The sequence below is a fragment of the Podarcis filfolensis genome, assembly GCF_964270895.1.
Source record: "Podarcis filfolensis genome assembly, chromosome: 17".
Taxonomy (NCBI): domain Eukaryota; kingdom Metazoa; phylum Chordata; class Lepidosauria; order Squamata; family Lacertidae; genus Podarcis; species Podarcis filfolensis.
The window spans coordinates 35,261,076-35,278,346 of NC_139621.1; the positions used below are offsets into that span (position 1 = coordinate 35,261,076).

Consider the following 17,271-nt stretch of genomic DNA (forward strand, 5'->3'; position numbering starts at 1 on the left):
TAGGATGCTGGACAAAACCGTTGATCCAACAGGCTACTCTTTTGTTAAATAATTGCACAATAAACAGAAACTGCCCACAAAAATCATCTTGGAGCAATCACAACTTCCCATATTTATGAAAAAAACAAGAGGCATCACACTTCCTACAACCAGACCTCCCACATTCTTGGGTATATCTAGCATATTTTAGACTACTCTTACAGACATCATCTCCATAGCATTGCTGTTAATATACTAAGTAGGTTCTGGTGCAGATAACTTAGCTGAGAAAGCTAAAAGATTGGGTTCACACACAATATCTGCTCAGCTCCTCCCCAAGACAATTTCTCCCCATTTGACTTAATTGTAATTAAGAATACTTCAGCACTAACATAAGTGAACCTTGGTTATAAAATTTATATACAGGCTGTGCACAATCATGCACACATGTTAGTCCTGATATTCCAACACACTCTAGTGTGACTAAGTAACAGAACACAAGACAGAGAAGACAGGAGACTTTCTTTTTAATTGATTGGCTCAAAAGGCTCAGGGAGCACTCCTCTGGTCCCCCTGCAAAGGTGAAAATTTGAACCAGGAATTTCCTAATTCTGTTCTCTGTCTTTTATTCACTATACTTAACTAGAACTCGAGCTAGTTAGGTACAGTGGTACCTTGGGTTACATACGCTTCAGGTTACAGGCTCCGCGAGCCCAGAAATAGTGCTTCAGGTTAAGAACTTTGCTTCAGGATGAGAACAGAAATCGTGCTCCAGCAGCGCGGAAGCAGCAGGAGGCCCCATTAGCTAAAGTGGTGCTTCAGGTTAAGAACAGTTTCAGGTTAAATATGGACCTCTGGAATGAATTAAGTACGTAACCTGAGGTACCACTGTACATGCAAGATCCTTTCATAATTAGACTTCATGCCTGTATCCATGGTGACCAAGTCCCCACTCCCAGCCTGTACAACAAATTCAAAAATGGCAATTCCATTTTAAAAGTAATTTTAAAGATGTAGGTAATGATTTAAAAATGTACTGACATTCCACTGAATGTCAGCAATTCTTCGTGAATTTTATGACATTCATTTTTCATGGGAAAATGTTTACAAATGAACAAAACAAACAAGGAAAAACGTAATTCCACATCCTGTATAGTAAGGTATTGTTAAGGAAGTACAAAATTTGCTCAAAGTTTCAAAGAAATGCTCAAATGCAATCAACACAGAAAGAATATAAAAAAAGAATACAGACCTTACCTGGCAACGCTGCCAGATTTCATTTTTACATTCTATTTTTATTACTTTATAATCAATCAAGATACATAAAATATTAATTGTACATAGAAATCTGTGCGTACAGAAATACCGCCTACTGGACACAGTTCTGTAAGTGGGAGTTTAGGTGGTTGCCCCAACAAATTGTGACAAGCACAAGTGGTTCTGAAGAGAGAAACAGGGAAAGAAATATGGGGTAGCTTTGGTTAACTGTGTACTCACGTCTGCATAATGGCCTCTCATATCACAGCGGTTACAATGTTTTTTCCAGTACGTTCTCTCAAGGCAGTCTCTTGAGTAGTGTCCAGGCAAACAACAATTTAAACAAAAACGTGCAGGACAGCTGTTTTGTTGGTGACCTCTTTCGGAACACAGACAACAAGGTGGAATTTTCTGTGGGAGAAATACAAAGAGAGGAAATTCAAATGTCTGAAGGATCTGTAGAATTTAAATTAAGTAAAATGCACAAGGAAACTATGGCAAAATCACACTGAGAGCCAGAACGAACCATTATCACTTTGCTTAAGGCTTCCTACCTACATGATTTATTTAAATTTATACCATGCCATCCTGGGCTAGGTGCCTGAGGTAGCTAACAGTAATATATAAACACAATATAGAAGGAAACAATCATTAAAAGCCATAAATAGAACCAAAAGCAGATAAACAACAAATAAATTTAAAACAGCAATAAATGAGAAATTATAAACCAAAACCCAAATTGTCTTAGCAGGCCAATATATCTATATCTATCCATCTCTGTGTGAACACTTTTGTATGGCAATGGAAGCTCAATTCCCTGTGAACCAAGGTGCTGCCACCAAGAAGGCCCTTTCTCATATCTCTGCCAAACACATCTCAGAAGCTGGTGGAACATAGCAAAATGGTTTCTCTCGAACACATTAAGATTCAGACAGGCTCATATATGAGAAAATGGTATTTTATATAACCCAGTCCCATTTAGGACTTTTAAAGGTCACAACCAGCCCTTTGAATTGTGCACCAAAATATACCAGTAGCTAGTGAAACTCTTGGGGGGGGGGGTGCATTCTCACAATAACTGGCCCTGTCAAAAATTTGATTGCAGCATTCTGTGGTACCAATGCTTCACCCAATTTGCCACTTTAAACGTTCAGGGCACACTGCCCACACAATGTTGCTTATAAAACTCTAAAGCACCTGAAAATAAAATCAAAAGGCATACATGCAGTATATACCTTCAACCACTAAAGTTGTTGTTGTTGGTTTTTTTTAAGTGCAGCACAATACAGCCAAATGCAGACAGAAATAAGTCACTGCTGTTGTTTTTAAAAGATCAGCAGCAGTGATGTGACTCTGAATATCTTCCTGGGAAGGATGTTTCAAATGTTGGGGCCACCACTGAGAAAGCCCTGTCTATAGTACCTGCTTGGGCAGGCTGACAAGGGCTAATCTATGTTTTAGCAAATGATTTTTCAAAGCTGGTTTTGAATTTTGGTGTTTTTCTTATGACTTATAAGGCAATGAACCAGAGCGGCATGTGCTGCATCTTCAGTCTCTCAAAAGAAATGAAAAATGTTGTGTGCCATTAACACCAGCCAAGGTATGAAAGCCTTTTTCAAATGAGGCTGGCATTTACTGAAGTCATCAAGCCAGGACTTGCTCAATATCTGCCCACCTTCAGGGATTAGGCAGCTAGGTACCAGAGAATGATGTTTTTTGTGGTAGCACTCTGACTGCGGAATAGCAGCCACCCAAAAAACAATCCCTTTTTTCATTTTTACACCACGTTAAAATAGTTTCAGTCTGAAAGGGCTTTGATTGACAAACAAACTTGGGGGTAATTCTGTTTTTTATGTTTGTTAGCTTCTTATTAGTTTTAGTGTGCTTTTATTTCTTTAATCAGAATTATATATATTAGTCACCTTGTGATAAATGTGATACATGCATGCATATTTTATATAAACAAATGTTTCCTAGCATTTTCAGAAAGTTTCCACAGAACTTCAGACACCTGTTACATGTTCATTGCCTAGAAAGTGAAGCAATGATCATGAACACCAAGTGGCAGATAACTTTCCAGAGAAGCTCCTCCCTGCTATTGCTCTTGATGGAAGTTCAGAGAAAGACAACCAGTCCTGGTATTTCCATGTGTGAACAACAGTTAACCAAAGAGGAAAGAAATAGTGCCTTCTCAGCAGCTTTAGATTCCAGTAATTATTCCTATTTCCAAGGCCTCTGGTTAATGGGTTAGGTACCCCTTACCCATGCCCACAGTATAACTGGTTTTCCTGGTGGCTGGTATTTTAAAAATCTTTTTCTCTCTTCATTCCTACTTCTCTGGTGCCTACACCGATCCTGTTGAATCTGTAGCCAAAGTGCAATGATCTCTGTGCAAGCTCTCTATATGATGTGATTGTCTTAATGTTTGATAGACAAATTTTCAACACACAAAGTGCAACCTGCAACTTTTCCTAATTTTTTTGCCCCCTTTTAACTAAATACACCAATTTTAACCATATTGTTTCTACTTCAAATATTTTAACAACCATTCTCCACAGACCTGGATCATCACGAAAACACACACCCACGCACACACTGCTACAAATAAAATACAAGAACTGTAAAGAAATCTAAAACTAGCTCACAAATTGATGGAAATTTATCTAACTTATGATGAATCCATCAGTCTTGTGAGACCTGTCCTCAGTCACTCTCTCTCTCTCTCCAATTCCAGGTTAATTGTTGCATTATTGTGGTGGAATCTGTGGGGCTGCTCCAGAAGATAATGTAGGAATCAGCTTTTGATTGAAACAGGTAGAGCAGATGACATCACCAGCCCTTTACCAACTGGCCAACAATTTGTTTCTGGGTTCAACTCAAGGTGCCGATTTTGACCTTTAAATCCCTAAACAGCTTGAACCAGAAAATAATTGATTCCCCTTATGCGAGCCTGCTCAAGCATCTGGTTCCACTTCAGAGGCCCTTCTCTGGGGCCCCCCACGACTGGAGGTGTGGCAGGTGGACATTAGAGATAAGGCCTTTGCAGTTGTGGTACCCCAAATCTGAAACTGACCCCTAAGAGAGGTGCGCCTGGCCTCATTCCTGCTCATCAAAAAGCAAGCAGTAAACGGTTTTATTTCAGAAGGATTTTCAGAGACTCTGCATTTAGCAAGGATATTTGCTGGTGGTTTAAAATGGTTGCTGATAATTTTTTTTAAAAAACTTACAGTTTTTATGGTGGCCTTAATGATTGTAAGATACATTGATTATTTTAACAGAAAGGTCAGGTAAAAATACTAGAAATAAATAAATAAAACACTGGAAAGCTGATTGCATAAAGCTTCCGGTTCAGTGTTTGCTGAGCTGAAACTGACCAGACAATGAGCACTGCCATCAGCCACAGGTGGACAGAGAATGGTAGATACTTTTTAAAAGATTTATCTCTGGTGACTTCACTTCCTAATTCAGCCAACATGGAACTTGTCTAATGGGGAATGGGCCATGGGAACACCTTGTGTTCAAACTGATGATCCATTTAATGCAAACGAGAGCAAATATGTGTACTAAAATATTAACTGTTGAAACTTGCTAAATTATCGCCGTTCATTGTCCCATCACATACATATGGCATGATCCAATCTATTGTGAGCTCCATACCTGCATGCAGAAAGATGACCTGCCTCCCTCCCCTCCCCCCCCCATCTAGATGTCCATACAGGCAGCGCAAGGGGGTAATGGGAAGCCTATGAGCATTTTCTGCAAGTTGCTTGTGCAGAGCCAGCGTGGTAGGTGGATATGGGAAACATGCACCAAGGTGGCACGAGGGAGAATCCAATTTACAATGAGCATCTGGGAATCCTCTGCATGAGGAGCGTGAATTTAGTTTACTGCTAAATTCAGAGGCGGGGAGACGCTGTCCTTGAACTATTTCTTCTGCCCCCCTCCCGCCAAGTAAATTTCTCTCACATAAGGGCAGCATGCCTTTTGAACCCCCCCCCCCCCCGCCCAAAGTACAGGGTGCAAACTTCGAAAGAGTCCGCAACTGTTGATTCCTGGGACAAAACTGTCTTCTCGACTGTCGTGCGCGGAGGGAGGGAAACGATCATCTCCTCCTTCCCCCTCTCAAAATGTCCCTCAAAGCTGTCAACTGACAGAATAAATTGCTCTCTTCATAGACAAATCAGAATACTGTATTTACCTTTGGGGTAGGACAATTTTTTGATAAGTGACCTCGTTTATCACAATTTCTGCAAGTGACATTTTTGTCTGGCGTGTAGTATCTGTTGTTGTGCCGCACTGTAACATAGTTGCCAATCCGTGCCTAAAGAAATGAAAAGAAAATTCATTAGAAGTTTGCAGCTTACTGCCTTGCCATTCTAGACTTTTGTAGCTATGAAGGCTAGTAGGTGGAGTCAAAAATTCAGCTCTGCATTTGTATACTTGTTTAAACAAAAGTCATCTAAATCCCTGGTAAGCCTTTTACTCACTGGTAATTGTATAAGCTCCCTTAAAAAAAAGAGAGAGAAAGAAAGAAAAGAAAGGGAAAAAAGCATTTTTAGAAGTTGGTATGTCTCTTTTTCCCGTAGTTAAGCCAACCTTTGTCAGCATTAGTTCACAATAAAGAATTCTGCAAAATGCATCAAAAATAATTGCAAAAACAACTTGCCATGAATAAATTCATGGGATAGATAATCTCTTGAAGCACTTATATTCTATGCGTGAATAGGTAGATAAAAAAGCAACGAGAAAACATCGATGAAACAGCAACCCCCCCCAAAAAAAACCTTGACCTCACATATATTCTATAAATTCTTAGGTATGTGAATATGAAAAAGAGAAAATGGAATTTTAAGGGGGGGGGGAAGAACTTGGAATAAGAGACTCTCAAAGCCTTCTCTTTCTTAATATTGCTGTTTTCCAAAGACCATCTGTGAAATGATTTTGCAGTGAGACACGGTCATTTCCTTATTTATTTGGCTGAATACAGTGTAGTCAATGGCAGTAATGGGCACCTACTGTCTTTCTAATACTGAAGACTACAGTTGATAGTGACCATGTTATTCAATTAGAGGAGCACATTCTGCACCAGCTATTTGTGGATAAAGCTAAAGGTCAAGTAAACGTGTGCACAGATGTAAAAGGCAGCCGCTGCTTGAGCTGATACGCAAGAGTAATAAGGAATCTAAGCGCAAGAACTGTAGAATATCAAAAACATAAGGAAGTATAATAGAGAGCAATCTCTGGAAAAGCAGTTGTTTGGGATAAAATTGCATAATTCTACTTTGACAGTTTTCTTTTCATAAAATCCTACTTGCCACAATTTTTCTGGCTTTGGAATACTTAGCATTTTGCAGCAGTGACCAAGCCAAAAATGGTGACCAGCCACACAAGTAGAATATTTTCAGTGATATTCAGTCCAGTTTTCCTTTCTTTTCCATTTGTATCTGCATGTTTGATGTTCCTTGTATTTTGTCTACATTTTAAAAATTAATAAAGCATCTTTTAAAAAATGACAAAAACTGATGCAAACGTCAAATTGTTCACTGCCTCAACAATACATTAGTGAGCAATCTTTGGGTTCAGTCAGTTGAGAATCTATAGTTTATATGACCATGGCCAAACCACTTTTCTATATATTCACTAACTACTTTCGAGAATCAGGTTCTTCAGAACCAAATTTGTAAGGTATGTGGCAGAAAAACAGAAGCAATCATTAGAAAATTTGAGCTCTGCATCTCGTTCCAGTACAATTAAAAGTCAAATTTGAGAAAGCAAACTTGAAATTACATGTTAATTAGTTTTATCTAACCCTTTGATGCTGTAGCAAAAAAGGCTAATGCTATTCTAGGCTGCATCAATAGAAGTATGGTGTCAAGGAAATCAAGGGAAGGAATAGTCTTTCTCTCTTCTGCCTTGATTAGACCACACCTGGAATACTGTGTCCAGTTCTGGGCACCACAGCTGAAGAAGGATATTGACAAATCAGAATGTGTACAGAGAAGGGCAACCAAGATGATCAAGAGTCTGGAAATCAAGCCTTTCAGGAATGTTTGCATATGTTTAGCTTGGAGATGCGAAGACTGAGAGGAGATAGGATGTCCATCTTCAAATATCTAAAGGGCTATCACATGTAAAATGGAACAAGCTTGTTTGCTCCTTCTCTGGAGGATAGGACCTGAATCAATTCCTTCAAGTTACAAGATATATCATTCTGACTAAACAGCAGAAATAACTTTCTGACGTTAAACAGGTCTTCAACAGTAGGATGGACTCCCTTGGAAGGTAGTGGACTCAGCTTCCTTGGGGGGCTTTAAGCTGAGGTTGGGTGGCCATCTGTCATGTAGGATCTAGCTGAGATTCCTGCATTGCAGTGGTTGCACTAGATGAGCCTCAGGGTCCCTTCTGACTCTACAATTCTATGATTCTAAAAATAACATCTAAACGGAAGGGCTTATTCATACTGCAAACTTCTTCTAAAACATACTTCACTACACTGAGTAGTCTTCCTAAAATTTGGAAGGCAGTTTGTAACACCAAATTAGCTCAGCTCATAATGCTAAGCCATAATCCAACCCACAAATTCTTCTCCAGCTCAGACCATAATTCAAGTTGGGTAACTCCCTCCTGTCTTGGTCTCCATCCACTACCCTCTTCCTGGTAACATCAAACATGATTAGAAATGACCTTTGAAAGGCCTCCCTCTCTGGTGTTAGGATCCCTTGGAAATGTTATTTCTCAAGGACATCACAGTTGCAGCTGGGAATAAGGGGGAGAATGGTTAGTGTTCTGGGACTCTCAGGGAAGGGGAGGTATTTTAAGCTCCCAATGGCATCTCAGAGAAAAGCAAAAATGTTTTTTTTTGGGGGGGGAGGGGGTGACAAAATTGGCTTAGGCCCAATTATGAACCAAGTCAGCCATTAGTCTGCAGTACTTATGAGCAAAACATTTTTTACATTTGGAAATTCAAATACTGCTGCTAATGGAGGTGTGCAAAAGAAAAAATGTGTTGGCTTGTTAAGCTTCTATAAGAAAAGAAAGTGTTCCTTGCATTGTTTCCAATTCTATATCAAGCTTTATAGAAAGGTTGGCTACGATGTGACTCTAGTGATGTAGCTCCCACTTGGCCACTGGCATGCTGGCTAGGGTTGATGGGACCTGCTGCATGTGGCATGTTTCTGCTTGGTCTGTGCTAGCTGATCATGGGTGGAGGTGATTTACAGATGGCCCAGTGTTTAACTTGGGGGCTGAACAATTACTTATGAATCTATTCATTGCGTGCGCGAGCACACACACACACATACACGTAATGAGGTTACATGCTTGGGAAAAGTTTAAAAGTATTAGCTTTCTTCAGGACCACCAAGAACCATAAGCTATGATAGGAGGGAGTTTAGTTTGATCAAGGCAACTTTCAATGAAGAGGGAAAATCTATACACTTTTTCTCCCTATACAAATTTGACAGCTAACTCACAGAAGGCCACTTCAACTCCATTTGTGTAAAGTGAGGAGGCTGCTTTGCACCAAACCATCCCACTCTATATAATTCTTTATTAAGTTTTTAGTTTGTATATTTCTTGATTGTTTCATGTTTCCAGTTATTATGAGGATACATAAATTTATCACGGTAAGCGTACCCGTTGCTGTACTTTTCCAAAATACACTTTCTTGATTTACTGTATATTCTATAGTCAGTGAAAGGTATTATGGAATGGAATAAATGTTCACTTGAATGCCAAATCTTGATTAAAAATAAAATAACTATATCCACTGACGAGCATTATCTTTTTCTTCCTCCTGTAATAATTGGTTAGTGGCTATTGTGCTACAAATTATCATGGGAAATTGAAATTTTATTTCTTAAAAAATGTAATGAAAACAACACAAAGACAATACACCCTGCATTTGTAAAAGCAACACATCTACACACATTAGACTATTTTAGTATGTCTTATACAGAGGGATTTAGAGAGGCACCCACAGAGTTTGTTGATCAGTCACAAGAACAGCCAAATAATATCCAACAGTTTATCAATTTACCTCTAAGTCTTTATCACTGATGTTCCAGTCTGCTCCACCTTCTCCTGAAAAAGATATTTTGAAAACCATTAAAGCTGATTTTTCAAAGCTATGTCTAATTTCTCATTTAAAAGTTGTAAATCTTATTTTTAAAAAGCTGAAAAAGTGAACTTCAGTAGTGACACACCCAAACTTTTAGTTTATACTTTTACCCACCTTGGTGCTTGATCAGATCAGGATCTGCAACAATCTACCATGTGTAAATAATGGTGTGAAAATTGCAGTTTTTTTTCCAATATGAGCATATTTGTTTTCTAAGGAACCCTGGGGCTCTTTGGAAGCTACTGGAGATTTTCTAATAAAAAGAGCAGTAATAGTAGACAAAGTCTCCTGAAACAGTTTCCCTACCACTACAGTCATCTTCTGCAATGTGTAGCTTCAAGGAAGAAGAGGCTCAGTTTGTGTGGGACAAGGGGAAGGCCCAACAGATTTTGAGGTGTATTTATTTATTTTATTTCCACACGAGCTGCTTCATGAGTTTTATCTTTGGAGTGATTTGGGCTGTTCAACACTTTTATTTTTTATTTTAACTATTGTTGTTAAGTAGCCTTGAATATTTTAACAGGTGGGTTATAATTATACACACAGGTCCAGCCAGCGCATCACATGAACAGAGTGCCCACTCTATAAAATAATATCCAGTAATATGGAAAATTTGAAACTGACTGCTGCAGCATATGCTCATTAATGCTGTAGTGATTGCTATTTCCTGCATGACTTGTACATTTTCATTTTACCGGTGAAAGACTGGTAAAAACATAGTTTGCTGTTTCTCCTTTTTTGCCCCATCTATGGACTGCCAATATCTTTATTAGTCCCAAACTTGCTTCTTCCCTCATTTACTATTTCATGGTTAGAAATTATAAGAACATCTAATATTATTATCAGGAAACTTTTGTTAAAAAAGAAGTATCTGCTTGATACTTCAAATAGCCACTAATAACAAATAAATACCTTTTGTCCCACAAAGTTTTACAAATAATCACACAGTGGTTTGCAGTGGTAATTTTGCTAGGTCTATTGCTTTTTAAAGAGAAGAGTTCACCTGCTTTACCCAAGTTCTTAATGTAGAAGTTGTAAATGATATTACCCACAAAGAAATAGATGCCAAATCTTGTGTTGCTCCCAGATTCACTATTTGCTCATTTAAACAAATAACCAATGTAATAGTTACAGGGGCCCAGCTCTAGTTTTTTCCCTTGTGAACAAACAATTTCACCGCACAAGAATCCACTAACTACTAGACAATGTGAAAAATATTTGCCCAATGACTTTTCAATCTGTTTAAAGAATTCTTGAATATCCTGTCCTGTAATACCGAATATACTGCATATACTGAGCACAATTTTTCTTAGTGCATCTAATTACCACACCAATCTCAAAATTTGATCCATTGTGCCCTGGACAGATGTATGTGACAACAGTCTTCAGACGCAGCTCCAAAGCCCTATTAGTGAGCAACATCCAGTATCTGACTGGCTCATTAAACTACATTTTCAATGGCCAACTGATGTCGGGAAAGGGAGAAATAAGAAATGCCTAATTCTCTGCATGCAATCCATCTCTGATTATCTGGTTCCTGACAGCACAATTCCCTGGTTCCTGATAGCGAATTAATTCCTTAGTTTCTCTCTACTTGCAGTTGAGTTGGTATCAATCACACTATCTTTCCTTTCAGCTCCCATAAAGGCTTTCAGTTCAAGCCTAAACTTACAGATGTTTCATCAATTGGATCAGATTTTTTTTCTGAAGCATATCTATGTATATCATGTCTACCAAAGGGCAATTAATACCATATTGCTGCAGTGAGCCATAAGCAATTTTTTTTACAGTATGTGAGTGTTGGATTTTTAGGATACAATTTTATGACATTAATACAGCAAAGTAGAGGTGACCCCTTGTGTCAATACATATACATTAAACTTGCCTTATTTTTTAAATAAGATTTTATTAAAAGATAAAGAAAGAGAGGAAAAGAAAGAGTCCTCTCTCAAAAGTAGCTCTCAACCCTTGTCATCTACAGAAAGTGGTGGACCCTTCCAGCTCTCACCTGGAAGATTTCCTTTCTATAGTCTCCAACCCTGGGAGATCTTCACTTCCCAGCCTCTCACCTGGGTCCTTCCACCAACTACCTACCACCTCCATGTGTGTGACCTTTGGATCCCAATAACGGCCCAGAGCAGAGGACGCCAAAGTAGAAAAGGGGAAAAAGAAAGAGCCTCCATCTGGACCACAGAAGTGGCCCACTCAACTTTTACCAGTGTGTTCTGCAGTGTGTGCAGCTGCAGCCAAACTCGGGGTAAGATCACATTTATAAGCAACCCTGAAGCAACAATGGTACAGGTGGTCATTGCACTCTACTGCCAGGAGAGAGCGGAGTCCCTAAGATGGTTGGATGGCACCTTGTACACCTCCTTCCGGCAACTGCTGCAGCCAAGCTGGTGCCAAACATATTGCTCTGCTTTCCTTTGAACCACATCAGCAAGGCTGGGGTTGTCGTTTGGGCAGTCAGGACCTCCATACACACCGCCCAGGCTTGTGTCCTGGGGAGGCCACATCAGTGCTGCTAATGCAGCGATTTGACTTTATCCCCAAAGGAACACTCCATTGTCTCTCAAATGCCAACAATACTTGCCTTATTAACAGAACCAGTCCAATGCCACAGCGAACTCTGTTCCTTCTAAAGCAGTCAACAAAGTTGCTTAATAACAATCTGTATGTATTACCCACTGAAGCAGCTAGGTGGATGTCAATTACTGTTATTAATCCAACTTTTCCAGGTGGTGGTGAATGTGAATACCTCGTGTTGTGTTAGGTTCATGGTGCGTCTTTTCAGCTCATGAACACGGCAAACCCGGAAGTGTATACTTTCGGGTTTTGCTGCGTGCAAACATGCAGAAATGCTCTACCGTGCTCTGCACTTACGCAGAAGCACCGCTCTAGTTGAGGACCATTTGGGGTGCGAATGGCGCCCTGGAACGGATCGTGTCCACAACTAGAGGTACCACTGTACCTCAATAAGAGTTATATGTAAGTTACATATGAAACTTTTTATGGAACCAACATGGCAATGATTCTATATATTCAAGTCATTAGTCCAATAAAACTTAACAGCATGTAAACAGTACAATGGAACAAAGCTGATATCTCTTTCTCAGAGTACACTTCACCTTCCACACACACAAAGGCTCTTTCCATCATCTAGTGGAGGAATCCCACTGTTGAAATAATTAAAGAGGAGGAGACTATTGCCAGTTCCAACTCTCACATCATTACAGCGGGTTCCCCAACCCATCAGTACAGATTCTGGGACGGCACGCAGAGAGCTGCAAGGGGAAAGGGGAACTAACAAATCTCACCTCCCACTAGTGGCAGCACAATCTGAATCCAAGGTCCCATCTGTATTCTACATTGAAAGCACATTTCATACCAGTCATGACTTCCCCCAAAGAATCCTGAGGATTGTAGCTTGTTGAAGGTGCTGAGAATTGTTAGGCGTCCCCCATTCTCCTCAAAGAGCTACAATTTCCAGTATGGTGTAACACTCAGTGTCCCTTCCCAGGGAACTCTTGAGAATTGTTCCCAGATTCTTGATGAAACCATGCCTGTCTAAAGTGGTATCAGGATGCTTTAAATACATAGTGAGGATGAGGTCCAAGTTGATTTCTTTCAACGTTTTGTCATATAGCGTCTTTATCATCTTTTTCCTGAATTTCTTCCAATTTGCTTACATTTTCCTTTAAGTGTGTTAATCTAAATCAGAGATGTGGCACAGGATGGAAAGGTGCTATTTTTTGCTATTTGGATATCATACTTCTATCAAACATTTTAAAAGGAAGCATCAAGTAATATAATAGTTTTGTTAGTAAAATACTAGCTAGCTTTTAAAAAACAATAGCAGCAGTTCACACACTACTGAAAAAATGTTCAGTTTATTATTAATCAAGGCCTTCTCAGCACGGCCATTCAGTTATCCAAGATTTCATGATCTGCATTTTATTTTGTAACTCCGTTTGATCTTTCTTGGAATTAATTTTGTGGCTTACAGACCAGTTCTCTAAACTACCAAGTTCATTCCAATCCAAAACCCTATCCTCCAAAGCATTTACAATCAAATTTTACTAGTTTACTTATGAGAATGTCATGTGGAACTGTGTCAAAAGCACTGCTAAATTTGATTATGCTGAAGATTATATCTACTGCATTCCCTTTATCCACTAAACCACTTATCTTATGAAAGACGGAGATTAGTCTGAACTGGCATGTATTTCTAAAATTTGCACTATGTACTAAGCAATCACCTCTGAATTTTCTTCCAGGCACATCTTACAGAGCAAAAACCAAATTCCTTTGTGGGATTTCAGCAGGGTAAAAGATTTACTGGCCTAATGGAAAGATTCTTCATAGAGCTACCCTCTTATACTACCTCCACACCACAAAGCATGGTACAGATAGCATGCCAAGAGTTCATGCTTGGAAAATGGCTACAATTATTGCAATTCCTTTATGCATCTGCATACTAAATGTGCTCGCAGATATCATATTTGCATTAATTCTTGAATATGCACATTATCAGCCATCTATGATCTCTAAAAACCACGGGGCAATTTTTTATAATGTTTTGCATTACCATGAGGTGGCTTTTACAACGATGCCCCAGAAGCATGCACATGAAAATATTTAGTTGGAATGTGTGGCTTATGCAACATTGTCCAAGATGGGAGTGAGATTTGGATCCTGTATGAGCTGTTCTGAACAAGTTGCTTAGTTGATACTTTCTGACAAACAGTGTTTAATTATAAAGTCACACAATTACAAAAGCTTAGTTTTGTGTACAAAGGGTGAGTTGCCCTTCTTATATATTTCTATGAGTGTGAAATGGACACTAGAATCTGCAAAGTGATTATAAGGAACCCAAGGATGATCATTATTCTTAGCTAATTATCCAGGGGGTGGGGGAGCACAGATCTTTTGTAATGTATGTGAATTAGATAGCACAGGACTACTCTACATCACTCGAGAATCAAAACAAACGTGTAGTTAATTGTAAAACTGCAGTAAGATCTCCAATTACCTACTCTGTACTGTTTATTGACAAAAGAGAACATCTGGCCTATAGTGCCTTTTGTCTTTTTGTGTATACTGGAACAGCATTCAACCAGACATTATTCCGTAATCAAACTATTAGGGAATCACCACATTTATGGCAATTGAGGATGAATAAATTGCCAGCAGGATCAAGGTGGAACACTGCAGAAACAAAAGATGATGCTTAGGATAAATCATTCAGTCGCTCTGAGATGATGGAATGACTTCTGGATAAAACTGAAATCAATTTTTTATCATGAAGGCACTCTAAAGCCCTGTACACACTTAAAGGGATTTCTTACTATTGTCCTGGTGACTGAGAAGATCATTTATTATAAAAGATGAAACCCGTTGATGGAATGGATTATTTGTCAGTATCCCATAAAAGCGGAAGAACTCTGAAGAGATCCATAAACTTTCCCCAAGGAATTATTTGAAGCAGTTTTTGACAGATCCATTCTAACGAAGCAACAGACCTCCTTCCCACAGCAACCATACCATATCACTGTGCTTATCTGACATAATTGACCACACTACAAATTCTTCTTTTATCTTGATGCACCGCCGTACTTTTATGTAATCCTTAGTTGACGAAACCTACCATGTCGCTATCATGCAAAACACAATCCAAAGGGGGAAAGGAAATATGCTTCCCATTTTAATGTTGATTCAATAGCTATTAATTTGTTGTTGTTGTTTTAAAAAAAGCGATAAAAAAATTAACTGCCATCTAAACACTAAATCAGTTTAAACCATCGGTAACCCTTGGAGTAGGTTGTCACCTGAAGAGTAGTTTGACAGCTAGAAGCTATGACATGAATTTATAATCTCTGAAGCCTCTGTCCTTTTGGTGGCCGTGGCGAGTTAATGCTAGACTTTAAGGAGATCTACAAAACTAGAGTTAAAATTGTTTAATCCAAATGAAGATGTGTGCTTTTATATTTCAAGCAGTCTGTTTCAAATACAGAAACAAACAAACAAGCAAACTTGTCATGTGCTGGAACCCTCCCCTCCCCATTTTCATATATAGGGCTTTATGTATTTTGCTGTTTTCTGCTCATTTATCATTTCTATTATGCCCTTTCCACTTCATTATCTTCCCCAGAGTGCCAAATAATCTGTTGGAACTATAATATATATGAAACAAAAATTGTTTTCACCCAAACCACATATATTTTAACTTTACTGCATTCTAGAAAATGTACACAATTTACAAAAAATCAAAATACATGCAATAGCTCACTGTACACATTTCTGTTTCCACCTGCTTCATATTTTCTCTTTATAACATTACACTCTGCATCATTTCAGTTGATTCATTGTTAGTAATGCTAATTCTCAATTGTCAATGGTTCTTGATTTTTTCAAAGCTGAGCGCAACATTTAGAGTACAAACTAGATCTCTCTCTCACTCTCTCTCTCTCTCTCTCTCTCTCGTTTGGTGGGTACAAGTATGAGGACCACAGGAACAGTTAAATTCAGGGCATGGTTGGTCTACCACACAGTCGGGGGAATTCTTTAAATAGAGCCTGTCACTCTCTTTGCCCATCAATGGGATTTCCTTCTCAAACTGCTGATTCGTTCAGGTACACAACAGAGGAAATTTCAGTTAACCTTTGTTTCACCCCAGGGAAAAATCTGTCTGAGAAGTATAAAATGAATAGATTAAAAAAAAATAAGTAGCCAAGCTTCAATGTTATTTTTTTTCCAGAGTTCACAGCAAACTCAACCCCCCCTCCAAACATTTCAGCCCCACTGGAGAATAAATGATATAATACGCAATTCAGTATTCCAGTTGTATACCTTTTGTTTGAAACTGAAAAGCCCAACCAAAACAAAACTATCCCTTTTTTTTGAACAAGAACCTTTCCTACAAACCCTTCACCTTGTGGTTATTCTTTGTGATCAAGATGGGAGAATAGCGTTTTTGAACATAAAATCCACTGGCTGTTCTAAGAGAGAGAGAGAGAGAGAGAGACCACCTGGTGGGTGCAGGAGCCCCATTACTGATCACGGGGACTTAGGTTCTGTGAACTCAAAAGTGGCAGCAATTTTGCAGAATGTGCCAGCAAGCTACTGGAGCAGAGGACTGGCTTAAACCTGTCAAGGCCACAACTGAATATTCGTGTGGCTAGTGAAATTGCTTGAGGACAGACTTAGGATTGGGGTGGGAGGAGAATAGGGAGCTGTCTTCACCTAATTTCCTTAATAAAAAAAAAAAGCTCTTCTTCCCAACAAAAAATTAGGTGGAGACAAGTGGAGGCCAAACCTCCACTTAATTCTCCACCCACAATTCTAATCCAAAATCTGCCCTCAAGCAATTCCACAAGTCACGTTAATTTTTACTAATACCAAGCTGATAGACAATAGCACATCTATTTTTATTATTTAATAATGGAAGCAGCTTTCAACCTGAACTATATAAGATTGCCTAGGCACACAGTTTAATGTCCATCTCAGATGGGTAGTCCGGGTTGCAACAGTAGCTAAGAATACCATCCAGGTGTTCCAAATACACTGTCTAGAGCATGTGGTTATATCATGTGCTGGGAATTCACTAGGGATTCTGTTAACTTATTGAATATCCTGCTGCCTAACAGATTCCTAGGTTAAACCAAGAATCTGGTCTTGACGACTCCCAATTTACTAGCACTAGCAGACTTCAGAAAGGCCACCTGGTCAGAAGACAGCTGAAACAATAATATGCCTATGCCAGAATAATTATGGGTAGAGTTCAATTTAGTGCTAAAGAGATTGTAAAAGCATTGCTACTTGCCCAACAAAACTATCTCCCTTTGCCTTCCCACCATCACTTTTCAGGGGCTTCTTCTGAACCTCCATAGTGGATATGGGGGAAGTGCTGGGGGCTC

At 39.1% G+C, this 17,271-nt stretch overlaps 1 protein-coding gene across 3 annotated transcripts in view; it reads right to left on the reverse strand.

Annotated features, from left to right (window-relative positions):
• Positions 1-17,271, reverse strand: part of ZCCHC7 (zinc finger CCHC-type containing 7) — a 121,756-nt gene that overhangs the window by 40,383 nt on the left and 64,102 nt on the right. For all 3 annotated transcript variants that reach the window (XM_083593474.1, XM_083593476.1, XM_083593475.1), the window contains exons 3-5: positions 9,275-9,318; positions 5,435-5,557; positions 1,477-1,647 (exon numbers count right to left, since the gene is read on the reverse strand). In XM_083593474.1, coding sequence (XP_083449600.1) covers positions 1,477-1,647; positions 5,435-5,557; positions 9,275-9,318 — 338 coding nt within the window. The remainder of the gene's footprint in view (positions 1-1,476; positions 1,648-5,434; positions 5,558-9,274; positions 9,319-17,271) is intronic.